The 25,635-nt window shown below is 48.0% G+C and overlaps 6 protein-coding genes across 6 annotated transcripts; 3 read left to right on the forward strand and 3 right to left on the reverse strand.

The window, feature by feature from the left end:
- Nucleotides 1–135: 135 nt before the first annotated feature.
- DEU56DRAFT_694079 (uncharacterized protein) lies at nucleotides 136–330 on the reverse strand (the record flags this gene model as incomplete). Its single annotated transcript, XM_041347190.1, has 1 exon — nucleotides 136–330. A coding segment is annotated over one exon (195 nt), but the record flags the coding sequence as incomplete, so codon positions are not given.
- A 2,598-nt stretch (nucleotides 331–2,928) lies between these two features.
- DEU56DRAFT_758650 (uncharacterized protein) lies at nucleotides 2,929–4,333 on the forward strand (the record flags this gene model as incomplete). Its single annotated transcript, XM_041350252.1, has 8 exons — nucleotides 2,929–3,000; nucleotides 3,057–3,131; nucleotides 3,280–3,314; nucleotides 3,460–3,506; nucleotides 3,540–3,663; nucleotides 3,861–3,897; nucleotides 3,965–4,105; nucleotides 4,229–4,333. The coding sequence occupies 8 exons, from the start codon at nucleotides 2,929–2,931 to the stop codon at nucleotides 4,331–4,333; spliced, it is 636 nt and encodes a 211-aa protein (XP_041205263.1).
- Nucleotides 4,334–11,503: 7,170 nt separating this feature from the next.
- DEU56DRAFT_820586 (uncharacterized protein) lies at nucleotides 11,504–11,968 on the forward strand (the record flags this gene model as incomplete). Its single annotated transcript, XM_041354083.1, is given in 2 exon segments — nucleotides 11,504–11,744; nucleotides 11,764–11,968. Coding segments are annotated over 2 exon segments (275 nt in total), but the record flags the coding sequence as incomplete, so codon positions are not given.
- Nucleotides 11,969–13,304: 1,336 nt separating this feature from the next.
- DEU56DRAFT_982742 (uncharacterized protein) lies at nucleotides 13,305–15,830 on the reverse strand (the record flags this gene model as incomplete). The annotated part of the gene is made up of 8 exons (XM_041359910.1): nucleotides 15,733–15,830; nucleotides 15,535–15,643; nucleotides 15,000–15,475; nucleotides 14,803–14,940; nucleotides 14,400–14,630; nucleotides 14,015–14,346; nucleotides 13,662–13,977; nucleotides 13,305–13,600 (listed from the first exon to the last, which is right to left on the reverse strand). Exons 3-8 carry the CDS (start codon nucleotides 15,343–15,345, stop codon nucleotides 13,305–13,307), a joined length of 1,659 nt encoding a protein of 552 aa, XP_041205265.1. The 5' UTR covers nucleotides 15,346–15,475; nucleotides 15,535–15,643; nucleotides 15,733–15,830.
- A 1,079-nt stretch (nucleotides 15,831–16,909) lies between these two features.
- DEU56DRAFT_820594 (uncharacterized protein) lies at nucleotides 16,910–17,613 on the forward strand. Its single transcript, XM_041354084.1, has 3 exons — nucleotides 16,910–16,979; nucleotides 17,030–17,168; nucleotides 17,244–17,613. The coding sequence occupies exons 1-2, from the start codon at nucleotides 16,932–16,934 to the stop codon at nucleotides 17,159–17,161; spliced, it is 180 nt and encodes a 59-aa protein (XP_041205266.1). The 5' UTR covers nucleotides 16,910–16,931; the 3' UTR covers nucleotides 17,162–17,168; nucleotides 17,244–17,613.
- Nucleotides 17,614–24,144: 6,531 nt separating this feature from the next.
- DEU56DRAFT_742428 (uncharacterized protein) lies at nucleotides 24,145–24,905 on the reverse strand (the record flags this gene model as incomplete). Its single annotated transcript, XM_041348933.1, has 3 exons — nucleotides 24,145–24,273; nucleotides 24,322–24,484; nucleotides 24,541–24,905. 3 exons carry the CDS (start codon nucleotides 24,903–24,905, stop codon nucleotides 24,145–24,147), a joined length of 657 nt encoding a protein of 218 aa, XP_041205267.1.
- Between the last annotated feature and the right edge of the window lie 730 nt (nucleotides 24,906–25,635).

Here is a 25,635-nt window from a genome sequence, read left to right on the forward strand (position 1 = left end):
ACAGCCCATGATGAAGGAGGACCTGTGGAATGCTGGAGCATTCACAGCTCAGTACATCAATTGATTCAAATCCTGTTGATATGTTTTGCACTCGTTAGATCATCCGATGGGCCGAAAGTATGAGTACTTAGTGTCGAAGAATAGGCACAATAAATTGGTCTTTTTCCGTGTGCAAGAGAGAGTTGCGCACGCTGAGATCACTTGGTTAGTCTTCTCCAAGCCTTGGCCAATAGTTCGGGCGTAATACTTCAACTGCGGGTCCACAAGGGTGGGTATGAGCTTTTGCCAATTAGCGTATAATATATTGGTTGGGTTATCGGGGAGAACACGCCGATTGTGTAGATCGCCCCCCGAGTCTGCATGCCTAGTAGAAAATATTTCCTCTGGCATTTCAACATTGATGCCTGTGAAATCCGAGTCATCAAACATGTTTATGTCGGCGACTTCACCAGCGTGGCCACCCAACACGGTACGAGAAGGCGTCGTTTGGGAGGGTGCGTGATCCAAGATTTGTTGCATTTGAGCAAGCAGACGACGGCGCTTGAGTTCTGCGCCAGGCAACTCAACAAGTACTTGAGTTTTCCTCTTATCTCTGGCTTTCCTTGGGCTTACGAAGTGTTGCCCAAGGCCAAAGGAAACAAGCTGAGCGTTACGAGTGTTGAGGGATTTAGTTGGAGCCATGGCGAGAAGGACACGTCAACGTGCATGTGCACAAAGACTATGCAGACGCCAGACAATGCCAAGTACTTCGATTACTATCAGTTATGATACATAAATAGACTCAAACCTACCAACAGTACCTCCCGGGCCTACCAGGCGACCCTACAAGACTATCATGCACACCGCTGGAGCTACAAAATCAGGTACGGGAGGTCAGCGGGAGGTGCTGTAGGCCCGTGGGAGGGTCGCTGGAGGTGCAGGGGCTAAAAGTAAATGTAAGCTATTATTAGATGGGGGGAGGGTGGGTCTTGCAGATGGGTTTCCCATATCATAGAAACCGGGTCTCATAGACCCCTTATAGGCACCGAAAAGTCCTGCCTGAGGTGGGCCCGATGTCCAATTCCTACGTCCTCCTCGATGGGCTCAGCCCTCCACATGACGTCGATCAAAAGCAGCGTATCATTTGTGTTGCTCTTAAAATCGCTGATCAGGAGTTTAGAAAGACTGGATGGAATTGATATATTTTTATATATCGTCAGCATATGAAATGAGCGGCCTTGCCAAGTTCCAACACAAGCCTTTTGGTGTATTCTCAGGCTATACTGTCATAATGATGCATCAAAACAGGCTAACTAGCAGATTTTGATGATGCATCAACTATGATAACGAGCAGTGGTGGATGATCATGGTGGATCACAATGCAAGATCCTCCATTCGCATTTTTAGCCCACTACCGTGGGAACTCCTCCGCAACATCCAAAACATAGCCCATTTGGGGTATTCTCCACAATATCAACCTTTCCCACACCCTCCCCATCCATCCCTGGCTCACCACCACACCACAATTAGATACAGCTTGTAATTAAGTAGTATTATAGGTTATATACACATAGTAGAACATAATAGACCGCTTTTTCTCTGTATTTTTGTACCAATACCTGCTACAGAGCCCATGCAAGTGTGACATGATAGAACACATATCAAAAACTGTTTCGCATTTTTGCCCCTCTGGTACTGGGGTACTCTAGAGTGTTTATAATATGTTTATAAATATATATGTACCCATCCCAGCCCTCACCTTACCCCCTAGAGCGTCCTACATCATGTACTGTGCTGTACTAGCATAAAATAGAAAATAGCTACGGAAATTTTGAGCTTTGGGTATATAGACTTGGAAATATGATCCCCAACATCCCTTCAATAGTATACACAACATATCAGGAGCATAGGGCAACAGGATCAGTCCCTGTGGTGCTATGTGCTTACCCTCTCCTGGTGGTTCAACCCCTGGGAAAATTGTTCCTGCACCTCCAGCCCTCCAGGATGGTAGGGCACCTGTTCCTATTGATATATAGAGTATACAAATCACATAGATGCATGACAATAGCAACAGAAACCTTGTCTAGAATGAAATATCTCCTCCTGGCTATACTACTGCATATTTTCGCACTTTTGAGGTCTTACCATTGCACAAACCATCCAAACTGTTTATAATTACCTTCTGGTACATATATAAAGTCTTCTCTTGGCAAGGATCTCACAGTAATATGTCAGAGAATTGATATCAAGAATATATCTCCTATTTTCACTGATTAGGACTGTGCGACATATATAGGATGATATATTATCATCGGACTATCACAGTATACACTATACATACTGGGAAACACAGTCCTCGAGTATTGGAAGGATCCATCAAGACATAAGAGCAGAGGAGCCCAGTAGATATGAAAAAGACCGTGGGAAATTCAAAAGTCTAAACATCGAACATGTTGTTGTTGCAGTCTACACATCAAGTCAGTGGTAGGACTGTATTGCTGCAACAACACTTTGACATTACAACACTTCCACATTACTCTCACTCTTAGAATATCATGTAGTACAGGATATTTGGGTAGTCTACATTCTATTTAGCTCATTTTTGACAAAATCTTCGACCTAGATATTAGTGTATTCATGTATTTTTCCTATTACATATATGGTCAGACCACAATCATATATTTACTTTGCTTATCACTCACTCAGTTATGAATGGATCTTTCTACAAATTCAGAGGTGGTATCATGTATATAGGCTCATTATATAGCAAGTGGCTGATTACACAGGTGTATCCTCATGAGACCCTAGATCACTTATCAGTAAATCTCCCTGACATACCCCTGATATCAATACCCTGACATATTCCTGTCTGATCCTTGCCATAGAACGACTTAATATATGTACTAGAAGTTAAATATAAACAGTTTGGATAGTTTGTGCAATGATAATATGATGAAAAACCTCAAAAGTGCGAAATTATGCAGTAGTTTAGCCAGGAGGAGATGTTCCACTCTACAGAAGGTTTTTGTTGCTATTGTCATGTATCTATGTGATTTGTATACTCTATATATCAATAGGAACAGGTGCCCTACCATCCTGGAGGGCTGGAGGTGCAGGAACAATTCTCCCAGGGGTTGAACCACCAGGAGAGGGTAAGCACATAGCACCACAGGGACTGATCCTGTTGCCCTATGCTCCTGATATGTTGTGTATACTATTGAAGGGATGTTGGGGATCATATTTCCAAGTCTATATACCCAAAGCTCAAAATTTCCGTAGCTATTTTCTATTTTATGCTAGTACAGCACAGTACATGATGTAGGACGCTCTAGGGGGTAAGGTGAGGGCTAGGATAGGTACATATATATTTATAAACATATTATAAACACTCTATAGTACCCCAGTACCAGAGGGGCAAAAATGCGAAACAGTTTTTGATATGTTTTCTATTAGGTCACACTCACAGAGGCTCTGTAGCAGGTATTGGTACAAAAATAAAGAGAAAAAGCGGTTTATTATGTTCTATGGTATGTATATAACCTATACTACTACTTAACTAGAAGCTATATCTAATTGTGGTGTGGTGGGGAGCCAGGGATTGATGGGGAGGGTGTGGGAAAGGTTGATATTTGGGAGAATACCCCAAATGGGCTATGTTTTGGGTGTTGCGGAGGAGTTCCCACGGTAGTGGGCTAAAAATGCGAACATGTAGCTCTGTAGTGGCAGTGTGGCATAGTCTGCTACTTAGCATGTTCTAATGCATCAAAGAAGTTGGAAAAACAGGCTAATTAGCATACTTGATGCATCATAGCTACAGGGACTGGTGGTATTCTTCGAAGGTTGGATCGTCCAATCGAGAAAATAACCGATACATGATATAGAATCATTCAAAAAGTCTTGGTTATTATGAGTCAAAAGGTCTGTGAACACATTCTTTTGTGCTGACGTCGGTCGTGCTGACGACCTACCTACAATGTGTGTGCAGATATCCCACGCACAATCTATGCACGAGCTTTGCAACGGGCCTCGGCCGTCGTACGCGCAACTCGATGGGACAGAATTTGAGTTTGAGATACGGAGAGGGAAGAGGGCGGTGGTTCCGAGGGAGCAGGCACGGTTGATCGTGGTGAGAGCTAAGGATCTCATAGTATTGTGCTGTCGTGGTGCTTACTGTGATTGTGGTGTGGGTGCCACCTAGACATGCAGCAGGTGATTACAACCACGTACACATGTGTCATGATAATGGTAGCACGAGGAGATAACTTTCCTACCAGGAGCCCTAACATGGCTGCAGGGGTCGACATCCGAAGGATTCGCTCCAGACGATGCTGGTGCTGGTGCTGGCCCTGAATGAACTATTATGTATCTTTAACAATATGTATCCGATGGCATTCTTATCATGACTTACTGTTTCAATTTCAGCATGTATCAGTCAGTTTTTCCAGAAATCTTTAATTGTGGTTGGATATCATCTCCAGATTCAGATCGAGTTGGCGGGAGATCGTACTATAAAAAAACCCATTTTCCTCCCAACTGGTACACACAAATTTGTGTCGGATAGTCTGATGAATATGTCGTAAAGTTAATAACGAGGACTGCTCCGAGATCTCTAGTCTTGAAAAGAAAAACATACAGCTACAATATTTCTAGGGTCCTGATGTCCATCATGTTGTGAACAGAAGTCGTGTCTTTGACTTGTGCAATGATATCGTGATCCGACGCGATTCTCTTGTATTCTCCGCCGCGCTGCTGTGCGAGCAAAAATGCGCTGAACGGTTGTCCAAGGCGAACGATCAATCGCATTGCTCGCACGTTCGATTCCCAATCAATCCGCTTCTGTTTGGCAGAAGCTCCTCTGGGCGAGTGATCTGACGGAGGCTCGGGTTCGGCCCAGTCTACTGCATCGTCGTAGAAAGGCTGCTCTGCGAAATCAGGCAGCTCGAGGAGACGACGGTCCCAAAGACGGACAAGCAGGAATGTCTGTCGAGTGGGCCTCGCCCACGAAAATTGAACTAATGTCTCCTCGGTGGTGATCGACAGGTCATGAAGCCCATCTGCCTTGACTCCATACGTGAAATAAGCTTCCTGGGCTAGACCCTGCCTCCGCCTGACTTCTGTGACGGGAAATGTGATGCAAGGCAGACGAAGTCTGCAGTTCGCAAAGCGGGGAGCTCTCAGCTGCTCAAGCTGCTCATACAATTTCAAAGCCTGATCCACGGCTACAGTATGTCGCAGCGAAGAGACCGCTCTCTGAATCTGGCCTTCAGACAACGATGGGAGGGCGCATGGCGGAGCTGCGTAGGAAATGATATCAGACGGAAGACAACTGTTGAACGAGGATGGTTGTCCGACCCAGTCCAGAGCAGTGATGTCGCCCGACCGAGCGACGATCTCCTGCAGGAGCCGCCCGAGCGCGTTTTGCTTGTTCTCGCCATAAAGTATAGGTAGTTGGATGCCGAACATACCGAAAAGCGAGTACGCGATGTCTTCAGCCACAGTAGTGACACGCATAGACGCCCATCGGAGTTTATCTCGGGCGTCTCTCATCCCCGGTTGGAAGGCAACGAGGGCCCGTGCGTCTATGCCCGTCGCATCCTCCAACTCACGCATGATCTCGACAGACTCCTTGTGGTTATAGGAGCCGTCGTCGAGATAAAGAGTCCAATCCTGTTGGTAGAAGAGAATGACTTTAGGAGCGAGAAATTCTGGGACAGTCCATCCTCGGGTGTTCCAAGCGCTCTTCGCCAGTGCACCAGACTTAGACGAAGGCGGAACATCCGACAGGTAAACGATCGTGAGCGCTGCATGGTAGTACCAGGCAAACATGGAGTTGAGTGATTTTTGGAGCTCGACATTGTTGTTCTGGTCGATGCAACACGAATCGACCCACGCCCAGTGAAACCCAGCCTTCCGAACTTGTTTGCAGAATGACTGCAACTTCGTGAAACCGCCAGCTGCTTTCAACTCGTACACGGCCTCATCCTTGATGTCATGCAGCAGCGGCTCCTTTCCTTCCCATCGATGAGATAACATGACACAACCGAAGTATGTCGCTACCACGACTGTGATGCTCTCCATTGGGAGGTCTGCATGTTTCATAATCGATAACAGAAGTTCATTGTACGCTATGGTCGTTTTGAAGGCGCTAATCTGCGCTTCTCGATCACATAAACGCCCGGTGGTGGTGTCGAGCAGACGAAGTGGGGTGGTGTCAAGCTGAACGTTAATGACCTTTCGAATAACACCTTCTGCTTCGGAAGGACTGACATACTGCTCACGCAGCTCTGTGAAAAGAGTTGAGCATCTAGATAGCGCATCACTTAATGCTTACTTCGCATCTGCATATCGGGAGCGCTGTCTAATTTTTCGAGCATCATCCTGAAGGCCTCGATAGCATCATCGTAGCGTTGTGCGCCATGAAGCGCTGTATGCTTCAATCGGTATCCAACATGAGACAAAGGGTTGAGTTCGATGATCTATGTGTCACCAAAGTGAGCATTGGTGATGAAACTGCCTGAGTAGATGCCATCGTACCTCTTGCGCGTCGAGAAGCACATCCTCCCACAGCATTGTTTCCGACTTGGCCATACGGCGGTTTACGAAGACTCGAACCTTTTCATTCAAAAAGATGTGATATGAGATGGCGAAGGAGCAAGAAATTGACAAGACAATACATTTGATTCAAGTTTCTTGAGAGCTGTTTCCGGCCAAGCGTCCTCGGGTACTGCCCACCCTGAGATCATATGGTCGGAGCCTCCGCTGAGGATGCGCTTGCCGTCTATAGAGAAAGTGACACACCCCACCCAGCCCGAGTGCTGGAAGATGGCGATTGTTCGTCGATCTGAGAGCCGCCAGAGACGAACATGCTTGTCATAAGATGCGGAAGCGACGAGTGTGCCCGCGGGATGAATCGCAATGGAGGAAATATCGGCAGTGTGGCCTGTCCAGGGATCACCGATCTGCTTCCAGGTCAATGTATCCCATTCCCGTATGGTCGGATCCTGTTTATCTCCCGCTGTGAGAAGGCGCGTGCCATCAAGCGTCCATGCGAGTGAAAAATTGTCTGGAATCTGACCCTTGAAGGTTGCGACGCAATCCCTCGTGGATGAAGCAAAAATTTGGATATCGTCGTATGTTGCAATCGCAAGATACTCGCCAGAAGGCGAAAATTGAACACAGCGGACACAATCTCTATGCTCGATTGCTCTTCCTTGTAGCCGCCATGTCGTTGTGGACCACAACTTGGTTGTTTTGTCTTCTGAACCACTGGCCAGTATTGTTTCATCGTGGGAAAAGTCTAACGCGTAGATTCGACGAGAGTGGGCTTTGATGGGTTTGGTGAAAGGTTCGCCTGTTTCTCCATCCCAGATGATGATCTCTCCGATCTGATCACCGCTTGCTATCAATTGCTCTTCTCGTGAGACCGCCAATGCTGTCACCCTATCGCGATGCCCCTCCATCTTCTTCAACATGGCACCTGTCCTCAAATCCCACAGACAAAGTGTCTTGTCAAACGAGCCCGTCACCATACGTTGTCTATCAGAGAAAACTACTACAGCGCGTATAGCTTTTGTATGATCTTTGAAAGTTCGGAAGGGCGTGGTGCTTGGAATGAGCTGAGACATCTTCTGGAGGTTGATGGTGTTGAGTACGATCGAGGCAGTCTGGAAGCCTGAGGGATTGTGGCTTGCTGATGCATTGACCTACCTCGTGACTCTATAGACGCCCAGGATCATCATCGAGGCTGTTCGCTTCTGCACAACTTCTATCTCCGCGGCTTCCTAACCCCCTCTTATCAAATTATGATACGTGAGCACTTAATTTCGGTTTGCACAAGACCAGAAAAAAAGCAGAGAAGTTTGAGAGAATGTCTATCACTTTACAAATGACAACGAACTCTCAATGCATGCGTTGGCAATCTTTGCGCGTCTGCATTCCACACCCGTCTCATCGATGATTGAATACCATTCGCCAGAACGCAGCAGACACAGTGCATCGGATCTCGCAAACAGCGGCTTCATGACGAAAGAAGATCCTACAAGGTGAACCTGCATTTGCTGGATGGCTTTGAATGACGTCCATATTTAATCTCGCGCACTTGGGTAACCAGGTTGCTGCTGACGTGCAGTCCTGAAGAATGAGAATGGAAGTGCGACTCGTAGCAATGAAGAACGAGTGGTTTACCTCCCGATGATCGTAGAATGCGTGACTGGAAGAGCATGGACGCAGAGATCGTAAGTCCCAGTGGTGCAGACAGGCAACATCCGACAGAATTGGAAGAGGAGAACGAAGCGCATAGGGACGCTAGCACATAGGCAATGTAACTCACTGGAATGCTAACCCATCTTCCTAGTATGAAACAGCAGGAGATGTCGAGGATGCACGAGAACGCTTCACAGCGAACAGCCCGGGTCTGATCTAGTTGTCGAGAACTAGTTAATCATGGAACGAGGCTTCGTGGGATATAACCTGGTAGACACCGACAAATGAGGCTTGGGCGCTTCAGCTGCACAGCCGATGTTGTATATAAGCTGTGAACACGATGATAAGGCATGTTAAACGTACCAGGGAGCGGTGAACTCAATTCTTGACTTGACCGAAACGCCCATTATCCCCTACTATCCGCCCGTCGCTGTTGTCCTCGGTAAGTGATGAATGTTGAATTTGATGGGTGGAAGCTGAGACGGCGCTTCACTTGGTAGTTGAAATTCTAGAATATGTCTTCACTCACCACTGAAAAGAAAGAGATGTCAGCAATAACGCCTCGCCAGAAATTTGAAGGACACAAGCAATGGGTCTCGGGCGCCATACACCTACTTGGCGGACAGCGGGTCATTACTTCTTCAAATGACGGCTCGCTGCGGGTATGGAACTCGAAGAGCGGGAAACAGATAGGGAAAGACTGGCGGGACGGAAAGAGTGAAGTGAAGAGTATAGCGTTGTCTCCGGATGGGAAGAAAGTGGTTAGCGGGAGTGACAACGGTGGAGTGAGGTTGTGGAGCATCGAGACAGGCAAGGTGATCGCAAAATGGACGGGGCACACAGAGCTAGTGTGGTCTGTCTGTTGGAGTCGAAATGGTCAGCAGGTACTGAGTGGATCTTGGGATGGGACAGCGAGGCAGTGGGAGGTGGAGAGCGGAGAGACAATCCTGGAACCCGGGCCAATCAAGACAGGACATGCACGAGTGTACGCAGTCGTCTATTCGCCGGACACCACCATGATTGCAACTGGTGGGCGTGATACACCTACATGGCCCTGGAAGGAAGATGATCCCGAGTCCTCAATTAAAATCTGGAATGCGAAGACAGGCGAGCTTGTCGCAACTCTCAAAGGACACACAAATTCGGTGCGGTGCCTGGCTTGGACCGCGGATGGAAAAACGCTCATCTCCGGGTCAGCCGATTACACGATTCGAACATGGAATACAAAAACTTGGAAGAAGATCGCAGTTTTCGATGCGCACACCGGTTTTGTCTATGGCATTGCAATATCTCCAAATGGCCGCATTCTCGCAAGCGCATCATACGACTTCACAGCGCGATTGTGGGACCTCGACAACGGCCAGCCCATCGGTTCTCCACTCCAGCATGCATCTCATGTTTTCTGCGTCTCGTTTTCCATGCGTGGAAAACTACTAGCAACTGGCTCCATGGACAATAACGCATACACATGGGATGTTGCTGCCATTCTTAAAGAAGCTGGCCTCGACAAACTTCTATTGGACCCAAAGCTTGTGAGTCGACAGGCATTCATTACATTCTCACAACTGAACGCGCTCTGCCAGGCCAACAAGTCGGCACTCCGTGTACGTGACACCGTCTAAATAAACATATTTCATTGCGTTCAAATATATACACTCTAGGAAAATGCTTCACGACCTGCCCATCGGGTACCCCCGGGCTTTTTTGATGTCCCACCAGATCATTCTCATGTACGTTGTTAGTATCACTTCGAGTTTTATCCTGACTCTGTGGTCTCAGTTCTCTCCACGAAGCCGCCTCCACGCCTCAGCACCGCAAGGAAGCACACTTCTTAGCCGCTTATTCCACCGCAGCCCCTCCGATGAACATGATACCTCACCATTCTCTCCTCTCGACTGGGCTCAAAACCTTTTGAAGCGGCGCGGACGTGGTTGTGAAGGCATAGAGTTGCACGGGCGCAACCCAGCAGTTGTTGAGGTTCCGTATGCAAAAGGAAAACGTGTATGTTATTTTATCCTTCTCAGATGTCCGACTCTTCCTGACACTGTGCAGAGGAATGCTTCAGCAAGAGAGAAACGGAAAACGAGCTCACGGCCTCTTAAGTCCAATGCCACGCAGCAATCCAATGGTGCGACTCAGACACAGCCATCTTCGCAACCACAGGCACCTGTCTCCAATTCGTCTACCACACATGCTATTCATGCAACGATAAGACACGTTGGACTCTGGACTCGTTTCTGGCTCTTCATTGGTTGTCTGTCTCCTGAATACACAGATGGTCATCATTAGTCTGTCATTTTCTCGTCCTTTACGAGTCGCATCCCTTTACACCTCTCGTTGACTTGTTCTATTTATTCGAGCTACTCACTTTGCCATATTTCGAACCATCTTGTTTTGATACCGCATGTCTCATCATCCCTGTCTGCATCGACGCGCGTATATGTATACATGCAAGATTTGATCCAATGGCGCTTGTATTCTCCTAGTGGTCGAATACTCGACTTCTTGTAAGTTGTTGGCCCAGCAAAGTTCAAAACTAACCATCGCGGCTCGCACGTCTGGCTGTATTGCTTCCTCCACTCACCACAGGAATATTTTCGAATGCATTCGCTCCTCCACACGGCTGATGGGTTGTCAGTAAGTAGGAACATTAATTCTTGCATATTCTGACAGCTTCTCCCTCCCTTGTGACGGACAGGTCAGGACAGGTCCTGCAGAATATTGCAATCACAATGATTTCACTTGCACTCCTGCCTGCGGCGCACTAGTACAGTCAGTCTTTTTATTTATCTCATTTCCATACGTCTTCTGATTATCACTCACCTCTGTTCCATTTTTTCAGAGACTCAACTCGCTTTTCAAAAACGGTGCTTCAAAACTGACAATGGGGCAGGACCTTTACGTCAAGACTCACCCGTGTGTGCGTTTACTCGTCCGAGCGGGTGCATGGTTGGACCATGAAGTTGCAGCTGCTCCTGTTGAGGAGGGAGGTTACGACCCGGAGGCGTCATGCTCATCCGTACCCAGTTCCACTTCTACTTTTACTACGGATACGCTCACGTCTTCTCCTACACCTGTCGACGTCCTTCCATCGCCCACTCAACAAATTGATATATACGACTGTGCGATGACATCAATGTCACACGCACAACCATCGGCCCTCATTTCAGTCACAATTTCCATCGTGATCCTACTTGTACGCCATCTCGCGTGCAGATGGTGCTTGTATGAATGTTCTCGTGCTTGCCGTCTCCCACCACCACCCACTCTCCATCTTACTTTCCATATTCCTTGTCTTTTGCTTTATTAACCCCTTCGAGACCCATGAGCCTGATGCTCCAAGCTCTCAGTTGTTTCCGCACATCTTCGGCTTTTGTTAGCGATGTAGACGGTATGTATATGAACAGAAGGGAGAGACCTGTCTTGCAGGTGATTGTTACGCAGACAAGGGAGAGGTATGAGGATGACATGGCGTTTGAGGAGATTGAGGAGCAGCGGGGCTTGAGAGAAATGCTTGGTCGCCGTCCGTCAGGGATGATACATAACGGATACGTATATTCCAAGTACAATCACAGGCAACAGGATCTGCGTATGCATACATATCGTTGAGGCATGAATGAAAACCGCTCAGAAATCATTGATATTCAAAATTAATTACCACAGTTCCAGGGTCCCGATGTGCATCACGCTGCGAACAGATGCAACGTCTTTTTCGCGTGCAATGATATCGTGATCTGACGCGACCCTCTGGTATTCACCATCACGCCGCTGCGCTAGCAAACATGCAGGTGAAAGGCTATCCAAGGCAAACAAGCAATTGTAACGCTCGTGAGTGAGAGCCTCGTCTAACGGAGACCCGGACACTTACCAATAATCATCCTCGCTCTCCGTATCGTCTCCAATGTCGGGAAGTTCTGCAGGATCAGGCAGCCGAGAAGATACCGATTCCAATGACGGACAAGCCAGAATATCTGCAGGGTGGGTGTTGAGGCCGTGAACTGAATCAGCGAATCTTCGGTAGTGATCAGCAGGTCGCGAAGCCTGTTTGCCTCGACTTCATACGGGAGATGAGTCTCTCGAGCTAGACTGCACCCCCGTTTGAGTTCTATGACACGGAACGCGATGCAAAGATGTGACTCACAGTAAATCTGTGAAATGTGATGTTTGAGGGCAACACAAGGACACCACGCAAGTAGCGGGGGTGATACGTCTAAGTGGATGGTTGGGGATGGAGTGGTGGGCGACGAATGGGTCATTCCGAATGCCAGTCTTCAGGTCGTTGTGGGACCATCTACTAGTACAAATGAAAATGAGAGTGAGCCGCAATACAGGAAACTATGACGGACCGTGGCGGACAAAAACGTAACTCGAAATTCCCAACTCAACTTAAACTCGACAACTCAGTGAGTCAACTCATCCACGTGTCAACTCAACTTGTTCGTATATCAGTTTGCACGTTACTCAACGAGTCAACTTGCCAATGCCAAACTCTCTTTGCATGCAATCCACATTCGCACAGCGCGCGCTAGTCGGCCGATTCGGCCCGGGAGTGGCACTATCTACCCTCGACACAGGTTCCATATAATAGATCTCCTCATGCGGAAATGTACACTTGAACACTGCAAAAGATGAAAGAACATATTTTTAAGAACTGTTCGTGATTCCTCATCACAAAGCAATCAAGTACTTCCCACCTTCAGTTGATCACCAAGGTAATGACCGAGACCTCCAGCGCTGGTTTTGTGTCCAGTCAGAAAAGAATTACATGCTCGTACCTCACGTCGACTGTATATCTCGACTTCCAATTTCTAATTGTATATCCCTCCTGAGAACCCAAGGAACTAGTGATCGCGCCTAACGAGTGCAGTGATTCTTTGTACGTTGCTATACAGTTGGTGATTGAAGCGATGTCCGAGTGAAACAGCCAATTCCACATGCTCCCAATGACTTCCCCGTTGCGGATGAACGAACATCGTTCCGATGAAATCGACTGTGCGAAAAGATATATGATCCAAGTCAGTGCAATCAAGGGTCTATCAGACGGGGCACAAGGTATCATGCAGCGCTATAATACAATACAATGATATAGCATAACCTAAGCTAATGAAGAATGATCATCAGTCCTAGTGCTTTTGAAAATCCGTGATGGTACCCATACCAGCATGATTAATCTCGCTTGTCCCTTCCTCCCCGTCTGCTCTCCCCAACTCTATCCCTGTCTCTACGTCGATCGCGGTCGTCGTGGTCCCGGACCCTGTCACGATGTTTATTGGCATCGCAATCTCGGTCCCGTCTGTCCACATCCCTGTCCCTGTCGCTGTCCCTTCTACTATCGTCTCTTTTTCTTCTGTCATCCCTGTCTCTTGCTCCCCGATCGTCACGGTCATCGTCTCGTCGCCTATCGCGATCATTTGCTCTCCTAGACCCGTCATAATCATTAACCCTCCTTCTATCACGGTCGTCATCCTTTCTTCTCTCACGATCATCCCTCCTACTGCTCTCCCCTCTGCTCCTTCTCTCAGGTGACTGCAAAGCCCTCCGCGAAACAGTCGCACTCCCATTCCTGCTTTCTTCCCTACTACTCTCCTGCCTCACGAGCGGGATATACCGCTTCTCATCCCCTCTCCGTTTCTTCTTCTTACTACCGTCATCCAACACCCTCTGTTCCTTTGCTCCAATTCCCAAGAGTGCAGGCCGTGATTTCGGCAGGTAAGGCTCCACCAGTGCATTATCTTTGGCTCGTTCTGAGCTTGTGACAGCCCCACCGTCCACCCAGTCCATGCCACCATACAGCACCTGCGGCGTCGCATGCATCGGTGAGAACAGAATGCACAATCTGACTAGTGTCAAATCCGAGTAGACTGAGGCTATTGAGAAGGTCGCGTTCCACGGGCGTGGAGAAAATGATGGGAGCTGGAGTGCTGAGCAGTGATGCAAAATCTTGGGGCGGGAGAGGGGCCAGTGGCTTGTCCAGCGTTGGTGAGCCAGAATCAGAAAGGGTAGAAGACACAGAGCGACGTTTTGTACGTGCAGGTGTGCGTGTTGGATATGGGGGGGCCTTAGGGGTCTGATCGAGGTTTGTAGTCGACCCTGCAGAGAATGGTACAACGTTCTCTGATTCAGGCTCCTCTTCGATGACGGTGTCAGGCTGCCGAGTCATACTATCTTTGCTGAGATGCTGAGAACGCCGAGCAGCGGCCGTATCGTGGTTTGGTTACCGTTTCCCTGAGTATCGAAAGGGCCCTTAGGAGTGTCATCAGGAGTTGTAGGGACCGGTGGAGATAAATGAGATGATGCAGAAACAAAGGATTCAGATGTAGTCGATGTCGCCGGAGAAATAGAAAGGTCGTTCACCTGTGTTTGGGTGCTCACGACAGATTTCACAGGGAGAATAAAGGTATCACGGGCATGTGATGGGGATGCAGGAACATTATTGACACCAAGGAGGACTTGGTCAGAGGCGGGGGCGGGAGGGGCGGATGTAAACCATGGAAGAGGCCAGAATTTGTGGGATCGTCAGACGCTGGCAGGGTCAACCTCGAGAATGCTGCGGATCAGATCACGGGCGTCTATGTCCACTGTTGGTAAATCACGTCCGAAGAGCGCAAAATTAATATATACCTGTAGACAGCCATTCAGGGTCTTCAGATTTGCCTTGAATGACCTTGTCTTTCATGACCGCTTCGTCATCATCATCAAACGGAAGTGTGCCAGTTAGAAGACAGTAGAGAATCACACCCATGGACCAAACGTCAACCTCTAAGATGGCATTGAAATTTAACAATTGCAATAAAAGAAAGCAAGGTAAGCGAGCTCACCTGGGCCGAGGTAACGCTTGCCTTGAAGCATCTCAGGGGCCGCATATCCGGTACTACCGCAAAAAGTCTCCATATAGACGCCACGATCATACTCGCGAGTAAAGCCAAAGTCGCCAAGTTTGACGCGACAGCGCTCATCAAGTAAGACATTTTCAAGCTTCAGATCTCGGTGGACGATGCCCTTCTCGTGGAGATATGCAACTGCAAGCGCGAGCTGACCAAAAATGATACTGGATTCGTGTTCGGACGAGCGACCTTTCACAGCAAGATGATCACAACAGCTCGCCACCACAACAGAGTTCTGTGACGATCCAGATGGAGATTCGGTGGCAATGACTTCATACATCTGAGTGACATGAGGGTGGTGAAGTTGGCTGTGGTGGTGTATTTCGCGGGTGAGGGAGAGAAGACATTGCCTTTGGTATTTGCTTTATGGCGACTCTGGTAGAGGTGAGACGGTGAGTGCCCAAGCGAACCTTGCCGTACGCCAGTGTGTCAGGGAGAGAAAAACAGGAGTGAGAGCCAGAAGACATACCCTCACCGATGATCTTTCCAAGGGTGTAGTTTCCTACAGCCCTGATCTTGCTCGAGGAGAGCTCCTTCCCAAGTTCGTTATAGGCATTAGCAAGTTGTGCTTTGTGATTCTGGTTCACGGAACCCGTATGTTTGTGGCCCGTGTGCAGACATGTACAAGTTGAGATTCAACGTAAAGCGGAAATGAGAGGCGCGGGCACAAAGGCCACAGATCTAGTAGTTCACAGATTGGCAAGAAATTCAGTTAAAGGAGAAGCTTGGCAGAAGCCAGCTGTTTGGTAGGACAAGTTGTTCAATGTTACTACCAAGTGAGTGGAGCCACGGGTATACGTAACTGCTAGTTTATGAAAATTTGTGACCCGATGTGCTTCCGCGCTCCAGTGTGAACACAACTACTATACCACGCGCACCCTGCTGTAGCACGGACGACCATGGCACCCGCTAAGCCCTCAAAGACCGTTGCAGCAACAGGAAGAGACCTTCCCTCTTTCTTCGGTGGTACAGTAGTACTGGAGGAGGTAATACCGTGAGTGCCCTTCCTTAATCCATTCATGACTTCTGCGAACTCCTAGCACAAGGTAAGGACAAAATCCGACCATACGATGATGATCGACAGTGACGATATCCCACAGAAAAAAAGTCTCAAGCGAAAAAATATCGTTGTCATTTCGACTGATGAGGAGGGCGAATCGGTCGCGTCGCCGCCGCCAAAGAAGAAAGCAGCCGTCGCTGCGAAATCTGCACCGAAAGTAGTTGCCTCGGCTCCAACCTCAAAAGTGGCTACACCGAAGTATCGGCTTCAAGAACGACTGCACCGAAGGTGGTTGCGTCAGTATCAACGTCGAAAGCAACTACATCGACAAGCAAGGCCAAGACGAACGGAAAGGCGCCTATCAAATCGAGGAAATCAAAGGGAGATGAGTTCGTGGTGAACTCCTCCGAGGAAGAAGCAGAGGAGAGTGAGGACGACTATGAGGACGAGGAAGACGTCAAGCCTGAGAAGAAGGGCAAGACTAAGCCTCCCCCAAAGGCAAAACCGCCCCCCAAGAAACGTTCCCCACAGAAAGCGAAAGCAACAGGCACAGGCACAGGCAAGGCTAAAGAAGAGGACGCGGAGCCGCCCTCCAAACCTTTCAAGTATGCAAATTCTCAGTGTTCCGTTTCTGTTTTTCAACTTCATTACTTAGTTGGGCTGCTGCAAAAGCCGCGATATTGGCTGGTCCGTCTGCTCCAGGTTTGAAACAGGTCCCTCAGCTCAAGTCACCCAATTGTCTCGAGGTGCTGGCCTTTGTTTTCAATGGTCGTTGTCGTTCTCACTTGACGCCTTTCGACGTGACATACAAAATCCTTGGTCCGTACGTGTTTGGCCCGAACGATCGAGAGACACTAGGCGACAAGATGGAATTGTACTTCCACGACCATTCCTTTGTCCCGCTCTTCATTCAAGTGAAACACACTGTTTCTGAGCGCTACGAAAATACTTAACCTCTTGACAGGAAAATTATTTGAAGACTCAACCTGTCAAGGCACGGAACCTCGAAGGACCACCGAAGATGTTGAAGCAGCTCGAGCTGATGAGTATCAAGCCGCGTCTTCTATATCTGACGCTGATCTTGTCGATGCTCTGATTCACGGGTGAGTGGAAATTCAGCATCTCTCTTTTCATTGGATGTCATGACGATGTCTGCTCGTAGCTGACAGTGCGCCCAGGTATAACAGCACGGATCATCCCATACCATTCCATAAAACAACGGACCTCGGGAAAGTCCCCAAGAAACTCGCAGGAGGTCCAGCGCCTGATCTAGAAGACACCTTTGATGTGAGCATCTTGAGCATGATCGTCACCGTGCGTTGATGTCTCTATCAGTCGGACGATGAAGTCGTCGATGCTTCTGATGACGAGAAGAAGAAGAAGAAGATAAAGGGTGAGGACGAGGTCGCTGCTGACAAGCTGTTTTAGGCTAGTAAGCCCAAGACTCAGAGTCAGAAGGGTAAGACGACTACGGTCACAGGGAATGTCAAAGGAAAGAAGGCCCAGAATTTTATGTGATCTATCTAATTTTTACCGTGAATATTATTCCACTGGTCTGTTGAAGGTAGAAATCACGCCTACTCGTTCGTACGGAAGTGTGACTTGTCTTGATTTTATAAGTTGAAGGTGCATGTTTCCAGTCCCGAGTGACCTGGAACGACGAAAACAGAGAAAATATGACTGCTGTGTATGAATGATACATAGAGACCATAACATTTGTGCCACCAAAGCGTTCGATGATGCCGAACCTCGTCTACGAAGCATTGACAATGATCAAGTGAACATGAAAGCAAGAGATCTGTGCGATAACAAGACAGCGCAGCAGATTTTGTTTAATTATGTTTCAAATCCCCACATCTGCAGCCAGGCCTCCCCCGCTTCGGTTTTCAAGAAGTCTTTTGTTCCATGAGCTTGCAGCCAAGCTTCTCCAGCACGGGTCTGCAGCCAGACATGCCCATCTAGTCTCCAGTCAAGATCGTAGATTAATATTTACGCCACGCTGATCTCTTGAACTACATAATGATTATCCCGGCCTGACTCGACACCCCGTCATGTCTCTTTCAGCCTGAGCGTTCTTCAGACCAAATAACTTGAATGCATATTATAAATATTTGCAAAGACTATGTCTAGATCTCCTTGAAATCCGCTCTGCAACACCAAATAAATAAGTACAACGATGAAACTTGTAAATCAAGAAAAAAAGCTAATTCTCCTGCTCCCTGCAGAGCACCAGATTACCGTTAACTCCATTGGGCATCTCCCGTGCTACACGCCACTGCCTGTCGATATTTGCACGCGCTCCTGGAAAGCGATTGAGGTCATGCTGGTTGCTGCATCAGAGTCAGCCACGAGCCGAGCGTGATATTCTCGAACGCCAAGGATAAGGCGTGGTCCTAGCACAAAGGACTGTATGACTTGCAAAACCTCAAAAACCCCAATAAAAATCTCAAAACTGAGGGAAGGTGAGTGCTATAGAAATGATGAACTGCGGTCGCATGCAGAGGTCAGTGAAACATTGACATACCGTTAAGATCTTTGGAGAAAAATCAAGAATGAGGCTGACGCAAGACACGGCAACAAAACTAGCGCGTTCAATCATTCAGCGGAAAAGGGAACCATATTCACAATATGAGCTCACCTCGCAAAGTAAAGCACGTGGGATTTGATCAACACCGTGAAACAGTCCCCGATAATCCCTCCTGCCGAATGTTGTCGCAGTTCACGGAAGTGTTTTACAGCAATCCAGATTGCGAGACACAGTGCGAGGACCTCCCAGACAGTGCTGAGTATCCAAGTAATGGAAACCAGAAGTCGGGAATTGCCCGCAAGGCTAATAAAGCACAAATAGGTGCCAGAGAGAATGACTTCCTCTTGTATTCATCAATGAGCGCCATGCACGGGTTTCATTCACAATTAAGTGTACCTCCTGAAGCATGCCTTGTTACTATTGCATTGGCCACTACGTCGAAAATGTTGACAGCAAAGAACACGACAACGAGAAATATCAGGATCCTTCTGGATCGTTGATACATGGCATGTAACCGAGTGATCATGATGACTGCAACATGTTTCGGTCAAGTCAATATCATAGGTCTCGTAACTGTACAACTCACTACACAGCATTGAATTTGTCACAACAAACGTCAAATCCCACACGATGTACACAATCCGGCCTGAGAAATACGGTTAGTGATGGGCTGTCGGTGGATCACACACCACAAACAGACTCACATCTGTAGCAGTCATGATAGTAAACGAAGAAGCTGGTCAAGAATGACACTCACCCCTAGTACAGGGTGTCGCGGTTAATTGAATGGGAATAGCAGGCATCTGTGCAGAAGACTCACTGCATCTGTCAACAAAATAGTCGGAACACTGTCTGTATGCCACTGGTCAGAAGAAACAAACACTGTGAATGCGAGAAGACATACCCAGTATGCGCAGGCTGAGTGTGAGAGATAGCAGATTAGCACGACACCAATTGTCAAGCCTTATGAACATACATGACAAAGAATAATCCAAGATAGTGCACCTAGGATATTGTCAAGTCAGCAGAAATTCACAACAGGCACACTACGTACACTCAGATAGAGGACGGTCATCAGGGACCAGCGTTGTCTCTGTCGCAAATCAATATTGTTCTTCTGACGTGGAACCGTGCTCACCCAGACCAGTTCGACCTACAAACAAAACTTAGCGAGATGGCTGCCCCGGTCATAGGATCAACATACCTCTTGTCCGAACGTAAGGACTGGAAATACTTGTAGGAAATCAGCAATTCTCTAATGTTATGATGCTCACCCCAATCATACGCTACTACAACAGCAGCAGCAACTGGAAAACCACAATCAAGGTCAGATCGAGACATCAGCGCCTAAATCTGACTGCTCTTCACGAACCTATGAAATAGCTGGTAATACGCAAATCGTTGATGAGTGGCCAATTATGAGGGTCGTCTGAGACTAGTGTCATACTGTTAGAGGATGGATGTGAGGGAGCGGGAAACTTGGTGGACATACGACGATGATATTTGTGCTAGATATACCACCACCATCCAGTGCTTAGATGACCGAAATGAGATGGAGGGATGATATTCGTTGCTGTCGATGGATATGATGTCATGTTCGAAGTGATGAGCGGGACTTGAATAAAATACCAGTGATACGGTAGTACAGGTTATACTAATAGATCTCCTCATATGCGTCGACATGATGCCAGATAACACACTTACCATACAGCTGCCAACGGACACCCTCAATTCTAATGAAAACCGATGCAAAACGTGCCACCATGAATGTATCATGCAGTTGATGTGAATGGGAGTCGAGCTCTGCTCGCATTGTTCGTAGGGTAGGGACGTGGGATTGGAACACGCCTGTGATTTATCAGGCAATAAAATACTGATTTGAAGATGTGGGGCTCAGCAAGAGGTACCCGCTCGGGAAAAAAAGTACATGAGGCCACCTTACGTCGTTAAGGCCCTCACAGACCCTCCCCCCCTCCCGTGGGAACTTCCCACGCTCTAGGGGTGAGCCAAATATAGTAATTTCTGCGGTACTGACAATGGATGTTGAAGCCCAGGGAAAACTGGACATGGCCAAAACGGCTAGGATAGTGCAAAATATTGTTTAGACATATTATTTATGCCACAATATTGTGTAATCTTCAGTGCCACTGTATCGTCTCCGATCACATCGTAAAATCATTACATCATCGTCGATTTGCATCGCGTTACTCGTGTCGTCGATCGCGTTTTTTGTCGACGCACAGTGTCGATGTTTTCACGCGTCGTTCGTCGTCACACAGCTTACTAATTTGTAGCACCCCAGAAGTTGAAATGTTTGGGTAATCTCATTGAAGTCCCCCCAAGTACTGTTCTTCTTCCCCACCATCATCTTTCCCGCAGCTTGTCCCGCCCCCGCCACCTTCCTCTATTGACAGTGAGCCCGTGGATTCAGGTATGTTGTCGCTGCTTTTCGGAAATGGTATTGCCTCACTTTTTTCTCTACAGGCTTACTACAATGATCCTGAGATTGTGCTAGGCTCTAGCCACCGGTGGTAAGTTTGATTTCACTCTCATTTTTAATAACTTATGTTCACTTGTAGCAGGATTCTTATTGCTTTCCTCATTTCGCCTGCCTCATTGCCCCACAGTCATCTGCTCTCGCTCGCCTCATTGCCTCACAGTCGTCTGCTCTCGCTCGCCTGCTTTTGCCTGCCTCATTGCCCCGTGTTTGTTCGCTCTCGCTTGCCAGCCTTGTTACTGTGCTGTATTTGCTGCTGTCGTGTTGATCTGTCGTGTTTCGCATCATTATCGTGCTTTCTGGTCGCATATTGAAGCAATTGTATCAGTAGATTATAGTACAATTCACGTGAATACAACCAATTTTATTTCACACACGCAACTGAAAGAAATGTGGTGAAATATGATATGAATATTTTCAATATACCCTACAATACTTGAGAAGATCACAACGGATGCAAAATATTCTATTCGTCTCCACAGCGAGTCTCCTATAGCGAAATATATTGCTCCCAAATTCGTCATATTTCACGCGATTCCAACGGTTTAGGATATGTCCAGTTTTCCCTGGGGTTGAAGGGCGTGTCACTTGCAGAACATCCTAGGCATTGTACAGACGAACAGATGCGACATTTCGTTATTAAAAAACAATCATTTTCTTTTCTTGTGAGAGCTGGTACCACTGCTGCATATATCACTGCAGAACCAATCTGCCTCGGGTGCATCAAGCAAACCAACACATTCAAAATGAAACTATTGCAAATGGAATCAGCCGCGGTAATAGAGGAACACCAAAACCAGATGAGTACCCATTGATTGCATCTATCAAAGCTGCATTGCACCATTTCTCCAGATTCTGGCCCTCGATGTTGGATTTATTTGTTTCATAGTCATTTCGAGCGCAGTCAGGTACCATATGTCGCGATGTCGCGCACTTACATATGATCGTTTTCGTACCTATTCGTACCTTATGTTAGTTTACAATAAATACAGGTAGTCTATCAAATGAATCTCATTGGGACAGCCCTTTCTACAGGCGCGACAGTTGGTGAGACCCTCTTCTTGGATGCTCGAGAGGGGCCTTCTGATTTCACCTTCTGTTTCTTGGAGGAATCATTGTCTTCGTAATCCGAGTCGTCATTGGGTGCGTCATCCAGGCCTTTGTCCATGTCTTCGTCCGGGTCCTCTGAGCCAGACCGAGCATCACTAGACATCAAGGAAATGACCTCCTTGCCGACCTTCTTCTCCACCTTCTTCTCGGCCTTTTTCTCCACCTTCTTCTCGACCTTCTTGTCAGCCTTCTTCTCCACCTTCGTCTGGCCCGTTGGGCGCTGGACTACTATGAACTCGCGGGAGGGGGGAGGTTTGACAGTAGGGCGGACGGGAGAGGTGTCCACGTCTGAATCATCAGCTGCCTGAGGCTCGTCCTCCGAAAGAGATATTGTGGAAGCAGGAAGCGTTGATGCCTTCTTCGAAGATTTACCTTTGATCCTTGTAGTAGCCATGCTCGGTTTCTGGTGGGGAAGCCCCCGGCGATCTGATTGGCCGTTCGCAAAAAGGTGACGTCCTGCAGCGTTGTACCAAACATTCCGGCGCTAGCCTCACAATCACCTCTTATGTTCAATCCGGAGCCCACCTGGTCAGGTATTAGCATCCCCACCCATCCAGCCTCTTCCGTTGGCATCCGTCCGTCCGGACACCTATCGGATACGATACCGACAACGGACTCCCTTGGTTCCTGCCTATCCATGTCCATCCATCCCCATTGGTGCGTCATTTGTCTTCTTTTTATCACCCTAATCAACCAGCAGTCCGTATTACCTGTACTTCCCATACATGAGGCCGCTTACCGTCCTTTACATATTACCGCGCTACGGACTCGCCGATGCTACCGCCGCTTAGCGGATTCCGAGTTCTTACGGATTCTGATAAATAGTTGCGTCGTATTCTACCAATATCACTTCCCTTTTGCTCCCTTGGATTTGTATCTAAGTCTAAGTAATCAAGAAAGTCCCCTTAGTCTTCCGCGTCGCAACGGACATCTTCCCGCACCTCGGACCACTTCCGGTAGCTCGTTACCTCGAGACCTTGAAACCTTGACACCTCGAGACCTTGACACCTTGACACCTTGATCATCGTACCGCTAGATATCCGTCCTACACGAACCATCCTCCGTCCGGACACTCCCTTCCTTAGACCGGACTTCACCCGTGTGTCCGCCGCACAGATCTTAAGCCTGTCGGATTGATTCCTTCGCATTTATTGCGAAGACTTCCTTCAGTAGCAATCCCCTTGGGACGAGCTATTATACTCGCACTCATACGGATCGGTAGTCTACTCTAACAGGCTACACGGAATCACTTTCGCTCAGCGTGCTCAGAATCTCCTGCAGGGGGTGCACCCACCAGTATTGGGACTTCAGAAGTCACAAGTTTAGCTGTGCGAAATGATCAGTGGTGAGACTGGAGGCTAGGATGATCATAATAAACATACCTTGCTTGGCTCCTGAAACCTTTGTGACGTGCATAGTGCCAGCCTGCAATGCCACGACGATGGTGCTGATCTCCTTGAGAGTCAAGTTCGCAATTCCTTTATTGGCATTGGAATGAACCCCGCCGGGGAGGAGCACATCGTCCGGATAGCCATGGCAGCGTCTTCCATGGAAAAATCTTGAGGGATGATAGTTTGCCACCGTGGATGTCTGTTCCTCGCCGTCAGCATACCGATAAACCCAATACATTAAACATACCGATTTGACGAGATATCTCGTCCTTAATCCACTTGAGTCCATTCTTTGCGATGTCGATACATTCTGCAGGGGGTTTTGAAGCCACGCGGGCGTTGCCCTGGACCTCCACAACCTTGTCCTCAAAGGCCTCTTCGACCACAGCCAGAGATGCAAGGTTACTGGGGTTTGAATGAGAACTCAATCCGCAAAAGATCCACAAGAGCACTCACTATACTTGCGCTTTCAAATGGCCGATGATGGTATCTTCGTCAGCCTTGCACTGTGACAACCAAAACTGAAAGAGATATCAGATAATGTGCAAGTGACTTTAAAAAACACTTACGTCGCCAGCTCCAGATGTTGTATGGGCCATGCCCAAAGAACCGTCTTGATTGACGACTTTGCCGCAGGCTACAAGTGCAGCCTCGAAGCCGAAACGGGCCGCTCCGGTGTCCATCTATATGCCTTCAGAGACATGGCAGTAAGAGAACATCATTGTACGTACTAATCCAGAGAGCTTCTTCGTAAATTTTTGGAACTCCTGTCCCCGTGTGGAAACTGTCTGAGGTCCACCGAGGAATAACGCAGTCTCACCATAAATCTCGAGAATATCCTGCCAGTCGTTTGGGAATGATTTTTTGAAAGCATCGTAGCACTTGCGGCGCACGCTGGCACCTTTATGTCACGATGTTAGCATAACAACATCTGTGGAAGAGATAGATACTCACTTGGTGTGCTGGGAGCCTCTGGGGCCTTGTCTCCGAGCCTGCTAAGCTCCTGCTTGAGGTTATTTTTGAAGTAATTGGTGTATGCGTTCCAGTGGTTCACGTTGTTGACAGTGCGTGCGTGACTCTTGTTCCACAATGAAATAATTTGGGGGGAGGGGATTGACGTGTTGCGGGCGAGGTCATTGATGACACGTTCCAGTTCTACGAAGCCCTCTTGCAGGGCGGCATTCGACATCATTTTTCCACGGCCGTCGTTCAGCCAGGCTGTCAAAGAGGTGGAGCTCTTTAGTTGGGATATATATTGCGCAGAGTACCCAGTGTCCGACTGGTGAGGGACGGTGAATAGGTAAGATCCAAACATCTTTTTCCCAAAAGGACGTCCACGCAGTATTCCGCCATAGTATCTCATCCGACGCGTTGTATTGGATACGCGGGAGGTTGTGTGTGGAAAAAATGGCACAAGGCCACATGCGTGAACTTGTCAGTATCTCAGAGTATAACAGTGCCGCGCAACCATTGATACACATGTCGTTGAGGCGGGCAGTGGGATGTGCCAGGAAGGACTGATCCCTTGTGTCGAACACTTGACAGGGAAAACCATCCTGCGCTGGTTGCACCCGAGTCGGGGGGGCGCCTGAGGATGGTACTATGACGTGATCCTCTTCGCGAGGAACTTTGAAAGTATCTGTACGAAGATTCTATGATATTTGATGAGTCCAAGTACATATTTACAGACGAAGACATACCTCTGGCAGTTCCCAGCTTATCATGAATTCGGGTTCTGGTATGACTTCATCATCCTCGTCATCACTAATGGTACCTTGGGGTAAAACATCCATGAGCACCGCTTCTTCAACAGCTTCTTCGAATGCAGGCACAATAAATTCGTCTGCGTCATCCTCGGGGGAGGGTTCATCGAGCGCCAACAAGGTTGGTATGAGCCTGTAGATACTACCTTCTGATAGTCCCTCACAAAGAGTGATCGCGAGATTGGTTGCCACTGTGATATTGCTGATGAAGCGGAAAGAAGACGCTAGCGGGGTGACCCATTTAGTTTGAAGTGGGAGTACATGATCCCGCCATTGCTGCAG

The sequence above is a fragment of the Suillus clintonianus genome, assembly GCF_016758775.1.
Source record: "Suillus clintonianus strain FC179 chromosome Unknown DEU56scaffold_73, whole genome shotgun sequence".
Taxonomy (NCBI): domain Eukaryota; kingdom Fungi; phylum Basidiomycota; class Agaricomycetes; order Boletales; family Suillaceae; genus Suillus; species Suillus clintonianus.

Coding starts and splice junctions, on each gene's coding strand:
- DEU56DRAFT_820594 (XM_041354084.1), top strand. CDS start 16,932: ATGGAATTGTACTTCCACGACCATTCCTTTGTCCCGCTCTTCATTCAA. Junction 16,980..17,029: donor TTGTCCCGCTCTTCATTCAA/GTGAAACACACT, acceptor ACCTCTTGACAG/GAAAATTATTTGAAGACTCA.